This window comes from Podarcis gaigeae, assembly GCF_964106915.1.
Source record: "Podarcis gaigeae genome assembly, chromosome: 14".
NCBI classification, from domain to species: domain Eukaryota; kingdom Metazoa; phylum Chordata; class Lepidosauria; order Squamata; family Lacertidae; genus Podarcis; species Podarcis gaigeae.
This window is the reverse complement of record NC_139690.1, coordinates 8,048,625-8,058,352: the sequence shown is the minus strand read 5'-3', so window position 1 is coordinate 8,058,352 and position 9,728 is coordinate 8,048,625. Positions and strand designations below refer to the sequence as shown.

At 44.4% G+C, this 9,728-nt stretch overlaps 1 protein-coding gene across 1 annotated transcript in view; it reads right to left on the bottom strand.

Moving 5' to 3' along the window:
- Positions 1 to 9,728, bottom strand: part of BBS4 (Bardet-Biedl syndrome 4) — a 37,789-nt gene continuing 28,061 nt past the window's right edge. The window contains exons 9-16 of the mRNA XM_083712726.1: positions 9,457 to 9,511; positions 8,529 to 8,597; positions 7,962 to 8,114; positions 6,937 to 7,108; positions 5,823 to 5,892; positions 3,551 to 3,689; positions 2,200 to 2,401; positions 1 to 779 (exon numbers count right to left, since the gene is read on the bottom strand). Of these exons, the coding sequence (XP_083568852.1) occupies positions 667 to 779; positions 2,200 to 2,401; positions 3,551 to 3,689; positions 5,823 to 5,892; positions 6,937 to 7,108; positions 7,962 to 8,114; positions 8,529 to 8,597; positions 9,457 to 9,511 (973 nt within the window). The 3' untranslated portion in view covers positions 1 to 666. The remainder of the gene's footprint in view (positions 780 to 2,199; positions 2,402 to 3,550; positions 3,690 to 5,822; positions 5,893 to 6,936; positions 7,109 to 7,961; positions 8,115 to 8,528; positions 8,598 to 9,456; positions 9,512 to 9,728) is intronic.

The following is a 9,728-nucleotide window of genomic DNA, read 5'->3' as shown; positions in this document are numbered from 1 at the left end:
TAAATAGAAGCGTTTCAATCCTTTTATTAAATATTTCTATTTACATCTTTTAAAAAGCTTTCCCTATATATAAAGTAATTCAGCCAAATTGGCTGTAGTGATAAATTCCACCATTCAGTGATAGAAGATATCTGCTGATCATTGGTCTGCTTGATCTTTCTGGGTTCCTAAAGCAGTAGTTTAATCCATTTAAAATTTGACAACCTCGGAGAACTTAGTTTGAGAGTACAGTAGCAGATGCTTCAGGCTGCCCTTTAGCAGTTAACCACTGGCTTCTATCAGTACAGATATGTGAGGAGAGGGCAAGACAAAAGCACAAGGAATGCTGCAGTCTCAATTTTTAGGGCACCTCTCTACAATTGTGCTTTTCTGTCAGTAACTTGAAGAATAACTGAAACCCAACTTCTCTTGCTGCAAAGAACTTAACTTTTTCCAGGACTACTCCCAAATTTCATTTGCTGTTATCTTGAGGGTATCTTTCATAATCCCTTTAATTTGGAATATTGAAGAAAGTAGATTTTAAACATTTCCCAAGCATCCTGCTGGCTCAAGGATGGAGAGAGAACCACTTGCTGGAGCAAGGCTTAGGTGATACCAACTTTACACATCTTGCTCCTCGCTAGCAGGGCAGGTTCTGCAGCTCTACAAGCTGTCCTGGTAGTCCCTTCAAGTTTCCTTTTCTTGTTCCATAGGCGGCTCCTGCCCTTCAGCGGATGCAGCTTTCTCTGGATCAGAGGCAGGCTTAGGCTCCACTGGCTTGGCCAGCTGAGTTCCAGCGCCTGAAAATGAAAATGAGCACAAATCAGCAATTTGCTTTTCTCTTCTAAATAAGAGAGAGCTTTTGGTGGATGGTGAAATTCCTAGTGTTTCTATATTGCTTACCGTGCAGGTTAGCCCAATTCCATGAGCATCCTTGTGGCTCAGTTGGACCAAATCACATTGTAAGTAACCTGGAATTTTTTTGTCTGCCTAAAGTAACAAGCGTTTCTCTTTGGCCTTGATTGAGGAAGGAGACTTCTCCCATTCCAGTATCTTCTAGAACCGTGAATAAACTATTGCACATTGGGTTTTTGGGGGGGGCGGTGTGGGAAAATGGGTCAGCCTGAACAGCGAGCACACGTGCCCACAGAGGCTTTTTCTACTTCCCACATGGTTTTATTACCCCTGCTAAAATTAGGCTTGACAGAAGAAGCATTATATCAAGAAATCTGTCGGGTGTCTGTGATGCCCACAGCATTTCTCTGGTTTGCAGATGTACCCTCTGGCCCCAAAAGATGGGCAATGTCTGTTAGTGGGTAGAAACTGCTTAGAGGTTCTATTTGCAATCAAGCAGTACATACATTTTGTTAAATAAACAAATGCTCAATAATTGTGCTTAGCTTTATCTGCAGCAGATAATGTCTTTTGCAAAACTATCCTGAGGCCCCTGCCTTTTAAGAGCCAGAGTGATCAGTGGAGATCATGTACAGATTTGTGAAGATTCCCTGTTCCCTCCTTTATTCCTTCTGCTCCTGCTCTACACTATCCTGCTACTATCACTTACTGAGTAAAAGGCAGAATATACATAAAACCAACACTCCTCACTGCTGAACCTAGACCTCCTGGGAACATTTTCGAGCACAGACTAAAACTAGTTATTATATGCATGGTCTCCAAGCTGCCTGGAGACATCACCTGCTATTTTTGCAAGTTATATGCTAGTAGTGGGCACAGAATCTGAATGAGGATTCCCCCTTGCTGTTAAATTCAAACTTGTCCTTGCTGGGGCATAACTTGTGTCTATATGAAAGTTGCTAACTCAACTTTTTCTTTCTGCAGATGTATGCAGGACCTACTTCTAAAAGTTTTTCACAGTTAAGTCCAGCTCTCCATTTAACCTGAGCACTTGCAACACTGGGTTTAACTGCTTGAAGGCTAATCTCCCTGTGAGGTTACAGATGACTAGTGAACACTTAAAACTGCTACTGTGTAGCTCCCGGTTGTCTGCAGTGTTCCCCAACCTTGGGCCTCCAGCTGTTTTTGGACTACAACTCCCATCATCCCTCGCTAGCAAGACCAGTGGTCAAGGATGATGGGAATTGTAGTCCAAAAACAGCTGGAGGCCCAAGGTTGGGGAACACTGGATAGCATTCAGACAACGAAAAGAAAAAAGGGAAATGATTCTGCCTATGCAATTAGACATGGTGTAGACAGGCATACCTGGAATCATGGTCTTGGCATACCCAGCTGCAGAAGACATGGCCTGTCCCAGGGCTTGGTTAGAGCCCAAAGGCTGTGCGCTGGAGGATTTGCTAGATGCAGTTGCTCGCTGCTTTGATTTGGAGTCTTTAGTGGGTTTAGCCCAGACTGCAACCTCTCCCAGTTGCAGGGCAGCACCTAGTCTCTGAGCTACATCCACCATCTGCCCAAGTGTGAAGAGGGAAACGGGGGTGGGAAGAAATTGAAAATCTGGTCAGCAAACACCATTGCCATCAAATCTTATTCCAGTTCCGCTTCCATATAAAGCAGGGACACTAACCTGTAGCCCTCCAGATGTTTCTGACAACTCCCATTAGTCCCAGCCAGCATGCCTAGTGGTCAGGGAAGATGGGAGTTGCAGCCCAGCAATATCTGGGGGGGGGCAAAGGTTCTCCCTGATAAAAGGCAAAGGAGGAAGGAGAACTTGGGGAAAACGCACGTATAACCTCTTGCCATATGTTTCCCTGAAGTACATCACCCTGCCCAGCCAAAGATCCTGAAGCAAAAGACAACTTGGACAGCCATGCTGGTATTTAGCAACCTGCCTTTCACAAAAAGCAGACCATTGGTCCATCAAACTCAGATTACACTGCCTGCCAGCAGCTTTCCGGGGCTTCCAAAAATCTTATATGGAGGGGCTGGGGATTAAACCTAGGACGTTTTGCATGGAGACCATGTGGTACCCCCCCCCTTTTAAGGGCAAAATGTGAGGGGGAAGGGGTGCTCATCTTCCTGAACCTTGGCACCTCTTGCCCATTTTCTGTGTGCCTGCCTCCCCGTCCCCAGAGGTGCCCAAACTCCCCACCCCAAATTTCAGGGAATGCTATCTAGGTCCACTGACAGCTAAGAAGGCATCCCAACCATGCTACTACAGTGGTACCTCGGTTTTTGAACATCTCATCTGACAAACATTTCACAGTTTTCGAACGCCGTAAACCTGGAAGCAAATGCTTGTTTTCAAACACGCCTCGGAAGTCAAACATGCCACGCAGTTTCCGTACTGAGTTTTCCGTTTTTAGGCTTTCATACTGTGTTTCGGTTTTTGAACATTTCAGAACTCCAATGGTCTTCCGGAACAGATTACATTCAAAAACCGAGGTACCACTGTATTAGTTGTTTCTGATTTTTTAAAATGGATTTTGCTACATTCTCATTTTACAACTATTTGTGATGCATCTGTACTCTCTTCTCTCCCACCCCTACCCCTTAGTTGTCTCAGTAACCACACACTCTGTTTGAAGTTCCGCTAACAAAACGACCCCTCGCTGCGTAGCTGTTTGGGAGCTGCAAGCAGTGGTTTAAACTAACATACCTCAGGGTCAAACTCCGGTGTGCTATCCACTAATGCTTGGACCTTTCTTTTCATCTCATGATACTGAAGAACAGCCCCCTTCTTATCCCCCTGATTGTAGAGCAGGCTTGCATAGTTCAGATTTATCAGCGGGCTGAACCTGAAACCCAGGAGAGACAACATGGTAGTATAAATGGTACTGGTGCTAAAGGGAGGTAAACTGCACTGTTGCCAGCAAGGACCAAGACCCATCTGTGAGATTTCTTATGCAGTGGCCTTTTGCTTGCTGAAATTATTAATTGGATGAATTAGCTTTCTTGCCCACCCTTTAGCATAAGGTCCCAGAGAGGGTTACAACAATAAAATACACAGTTATATATAAAAAAATTACAACCACAACACAAGGAAAGTGTCAAAACAGTTAAAAATCTAGGAAAGCAAGTCCACATATAAAAACAAACAGTTGCAGTACAGATAAAATTAAGAGTTCTGTAACCTAGTAGGTCAAATTCTACTTTTTTCAGAAATGAGAAGAATAGATTATAAAAATGATGTAAGTGTCCAAAGGTAATTTTTATCTTACATATTAGATCTGATTAGCTCTTACTGAACAGTAAGAGAGTAATGAAAAACCGAGAGCCTATACATGGACACGGAGCTGTACGAAAGTGTAGCCTCAGGCAAAGAGACCCTTGGGGCATTTAACACATCCTACCTTTCAAGTGTTATCTCCAAAACTATATGAATTAAGGGGGGAAAAAACCTGGGTTTTTTAAAAAATGGAAATGAAGGTTCTTAAGAGCATGTCTAATGATTGTGCTGGAAGCCAGATTTTAAAGTTTTTAAAGTGCCTGGGAACATGCACTGAACTTGTGTCTTTGGAGTCATGGGCGTAGCCAGGATTTATTTTAGGGGCAGCCTTTATGTGGGGGGGGGGGGAGAGAGAGAGAACCAAGTTATCTGCAATGCAATTGGTCAGTTAAGTATTTTTATTTACTTGATTTTTGGGGGGGGGGGTAGCTGCCCCTCTGCACCCCTCTGGCTGTGCTTATGCTTGGAGTTCAGCAGCTTTTAAGTGTCAGGATTGGGCAGGATTTGGTGCAATGTGACCAAAATTAGCTCCATAGTTCTGAGGCAAGATAATAGTTGGTGCATTAACAATCCTAGATGCCCCAACCACAAGAGATTTCCAACTGGCTTTGAAACTCGTTTCACTCACGTGAGGCACATGTTGAAACCTATCCCCAAAATACCTTGCAGTTGTAGGGCAAAGCACCTTATCATAGTCCTGGAACTTGCAAGCTGGCAACTGTTTATTGATCCTGTTCCAACAACATGGAGCAGATGGAGGTCAAATACTCTAATCCCAAGGGAAATACCATATTTTTCGCTCTATAGGACGCACTTTTTCCCTTCCAAAAATGAAGGGGGAAAGTGTGTGCATCCTATGGAGCGAATGCAGGCTTCAGGAACGATCCGCAAGCCTGCGGAGCATGCCGCTGCGCACCCCGGGCTTCGGGCAGCTCTTTATTCCCCCCTAAAAACTAGGTGCGCCCTATGGTCCAGTGCGCCCTATGGAGCGAAAAATACGGTAGTTTTTAAAAAACAGAAATGCCTCTCCCAGCTGGTCTCCAAAAGCCACCCCAAAAGGTGAGGCAGGAGATGGTTTTTATAATGTGGCTACCAAGAACACTTTCCCAGGTAGCACACACGTTATCTTTGAGATCATGACAAGATACAGTGGAGGTGGTTTCTTACAAATGGTGAGCTGTGAGCACTAGAACTAATGTAGTCTTTGGCTCTGCTAAGGAACTGGGAAGTGATGCTGTCTGCTGCCCACTCTTGCAGATTTTCTAAGTTTTTAGGTCAGCAATGATGCAATTGCACTTGAAAGAAGCAAGTGAAGCTCAGCAAACACTGGAGGCCCAAGATTTACAGAGTACATTTCCAGATTAATCTGTGCAGGACAACACTTGCACACACCTATTGACTAGTGGAACTAGGTTCATATGGCAAGTTCCAGAGGGAGATTTAGTGTGGAAAACACTTTTCATGGACTAGAGCCCCCTTACATGCATGCACAACCCCCTGACCCCCCCACCACCTCCCATTAAAACAAAAGTTGAGTAAGTGTGGTCCTAAGAAACAAGAAAGCTCACAGATAGTGCCAGCCTTAAGGTACAGCTAGTGAGGAAATGGGAGAGGATATGTGCTCTATGGAGCTACTCTTGGGTAGGTGCAGAAAGAGCACTATTTAACAAGTAAACTGCCCCAAGTAAACTGAGAAACGTACGTGTCCAGTGCTGAAGCTTTTTGATAGGCGAGCTTGGCATTCTCTACATCTTCAAGATTTGTCAAAGCAACTGTATCAAGAAAGGGGAAACGGGGTAACTCTTGCTGGCAAAGTGAAGAAATTCTAAATTAATTCTGCACCTTTGGCCAGTGTCTTTATTCTCATATTGCAGCTGGGAAAGGGACTGAATGACTTGCCTTCCAGGAAGTTGATGGCGGAGTAGGGTTTGAATTTTACTGCCCGGCCCCCATGCAATGTTCTTAAGGATGGGTCACAACACACTAAGCTTGCTGAGAGAACACACAAGCCTCTTCAAGAGAAGCGTTCAGGTTTGAGACAGGGAACAACAGTCTTCTCAGAAGAGCTGTAGGTAGAAAGGCCCTGCTCAGGTTTCCAGGTTCACTCCCTGCCAACTCCAGTTAAAGCAGAAATGAGGAACCTGTGGCCCTCTGGATGTTGTTGAACTGCGACTTCCATATACCCTACCCAGAATGGTCAAGGGCTGAGGGATAAGGGGAGTTGTAGTCCAACAATGTCTGGTGGACCAGAGGTTCTTCATCCTCAGCTAAAGATCTCAAGTATTGGGTGATGGAAGAGACCCAATGGCTGAGACACTGGAAAGCTACTACCAACCAGAAAAGGCAATACTGGGCTACATAGACCAATGGTCTAAGTATAAGCCTGCTTCATGCATTCAGGATCAATGCTAATCAAGGATAGGAATCCTCCGTCTTCCTTACCCATGGATCTGGTACTTTTGCACCTGCATCGCAGCTGGTTTTATTTCAAACCAGAGTTTAATTCACTGAACAGAAAGTTGGATGTGAACCTGGGAGATCTGGGTTCGAACTGCCCATTTAGTCATGACTATAAGAGGTAGCCTTAGGCAAGTCAGTCTCTTGAACTAAGTCCCCAGTCTGTATAATGGGAATAATGTCTACTGGGATTATTAAGGGGAGAAATGATATCATCAGTATCGAATAAACCATGTGCTTAAAACACTACATAAATTTATACTAGTGATTTCAACCAGGGTGGCATCCCCCAACCTCAATAAGAAACAGAATTTCCATTGTAGTAACCAGGCAAGGGTGGCAGGTGTGTGTGGTGCTACCTGCTAACAACATGTAGAGTTCTGCCAGCTTTGGCTGGAGATGGATGGCAGCACTGATGAAGTGGAACGCAGAGGCATACTGCTGCATTGTCAGATGGACGAGGCCAAGGTTGTACAGAATCTTCCAGTCAAAGGGAGCAAGGTAGTTTGCTCGTTTCAGGCAGCTGATGGCCTGCAGGGGGAAATGGTTCCATTCAATAAGAGAAGAGGCAAAGGCATTATGAAATGGCTGCTTTAGGGGTAGAGGCCAAGGGTGCAATTTTCTTGATCCTTCCAAATAATAACGCCTCTCAAAAGAACCTCATTCATTTATTTTATTATTTATTGAATTTGTATGCTGCCCTATACCCATAGATCTCAAAGAGGTCCAAAACAGAAAAATATAAAATAAAATATACAAAGCACAGAATAGATAATAAAAACAAAAATAAAGACAACCCAATAATCCCCTCTTCCACAACACATTTAACAGGGCATTAGATGCCAATCAGCCAAAGGCCTGATTAAAGAAGAATGTTTTCACCTGGTGCCTAGAGGTATATAATGAAGGCACCAGGCGAACTTCCCTGGGGAGAACTTCCCTCAGAAGATGATCTCAGGGTCTGGGTAGGTTCATATGGAGAGAGACGGTCCTCGAGGTATTGGGGTCATGAGCAGTTCAAGGCTTTATGGGTCAAAACCAGCACTGATGTTGCTCTCCAGTTGCCTATGCTAGCTAAGACGGAATTAACAAAACCCTGACTGCTTTTATCTTTTCCAAACATCAGTGCAAATAAGATAAAACCCTGCCTCTGTTTGTGCCAAGGGTTAGGTGGACATTTCTCTCCTTTATGTTGGGGTATGGAGAAGCCAAGAAATAGTCAGAGGAACACCAATGCTATTGAAAGAAATGCCTGCCTCCCCACTTCCGATTCTGCATGCCAGAGGATTGGGGAGAGGGGAAGGGGGGGGGGTAAAAGACAATCACAAATGGATGCAAATTCAGGAAGGTAATAGGGTAGGCAGATGACACAAAACACACCTACCGCCACATATTTCTTTTTGCCAAAAAAGCACATTCCAATGTTGTTCCAGAGCGGGGGGCTTTCAGGAACAGCACAAGCGACCACTCGGTACTTGGTGAGGGCTACGTCGAAGTCTCCATGCGTCTGCATCATGCTGCCAGCTGCCAAGATGGCCTTTTGAACAGAATAAAGCAAAAACCAAATCGTAGGAGGCTAACAAACTGGCTTTTCGCCACTGTCAGTGAGTGAAGAACGCGAAGGCATTATCAAAGCAATGACTGGAGACAGGTTTTGCACATCAGGAATACACCCAAAGCCACACATACCTGAAAACTTGTGGGACAGGCAGGACCAAGGACTAAGAAAGATCAGCCTTCCCCAACATGGTGCCCAGCGGATGTTTTCAACTACAACTAGGGCTGACGAGAGTTGCAGTCCAAAACGTGGAGAGCGCCAAGAAGGAAAGGGTGCTTTAGTGACTCTGACCAGCTCATCCAGCTGTTTACTTAGGTTACCATTTTGTGACATTCATATTGATTTTCTTCTGTTTCCACCAACAATTCAATATATTCCCATCCCCTGAGTTACCTTATAGTTGCTGGGATCATACGTGAGTGCGTTCCCAAGATACTCAAAGGCTTTCTGATGAACCTCGAGCTAAGTAAAGGGGGGAAATATCAGTAGAATATTTAAACAACTGAAGCACAATACATTTTTCGCTGCTTTCTACTCCACGGTTGTAGTTACTTCCTACGCCACATGCAGGTTCTTTAGGAACTGCAACAAACAACCCTCTGAGGTTCATCCAACACAACCAGGAAGCCACTGCACACTCTCTAAAGAGGACTGCTGTGCATCTTTGGCTGACATGCTCTAAATCTGGCTCTCCCATGAGAAAGGACTCAAAAGTCAACCAGCCCCAAAAGTCAACCAACCCCAGAATTCAAAGCCCTATCATTTCCTCCTGGGATATCGACACTAGAAACCTAATAATCTTGGGCCATTACTGAGGCTGCTAGGAAATGAAGAAAGCATTTAGATGAGGAAATCCTGCCCAGAGACAAAATGGAGGCCCAAGTTGCATAAACAAGAACCATTTTGGGAGTGAGCTAGGGATTTGGCAGAATTATGGTACAGAGAAAACTGTCGACTCACAAAACTGTGTGACATTGCTTATCCCCAGGAAACTTTAAAGCCATTTCTAAATTTCTCTAAGGTGCCTTTTTATCCAATATGTGGTCCTTTCCTATATAGAAAACTCACAAAGCTACTTTTTCCTTCTTCATATGCTTGGACTAGCAGGTTCTAGAAGCAGAGCCTATCTGCACTCTGCTTTGGCTCAACTGTGTAAGATAAGTTCCTTCCTGTGAGGATCTAAAGCACATATTTAGAAGAGATAGTTTGGTGTAGCTTTTTGAGAAAAGTCTCAAAGCGGCAATGGGGATGCCTCAACATGAATGCCATTAACGGCTGCTGGACCAAACTGAACAACTAACCAATTAGCAACCTCCCATACCTCCAGGTACAGCAAGCCCAGAGTTGTAAGGAGCTCTGTGTTTTCCGGAGAGAACCTGAAACAAAGAAAAAGAGACCCTAGAGTTTTATGGCATCTGGTGCCCTCATTAATACATTGTTATGCAAGGGCATAAACGAGTTTCACGCAGAGATGGCCCATGACATTTCTGCACCAGAAGCAGAAGATACAAATGTTCCCCACTATGGTGATAAAAATAAACGACAGTAAATATTGTACAAGTTGATACCCTTTGATGGGGGTCCAAAATTTGC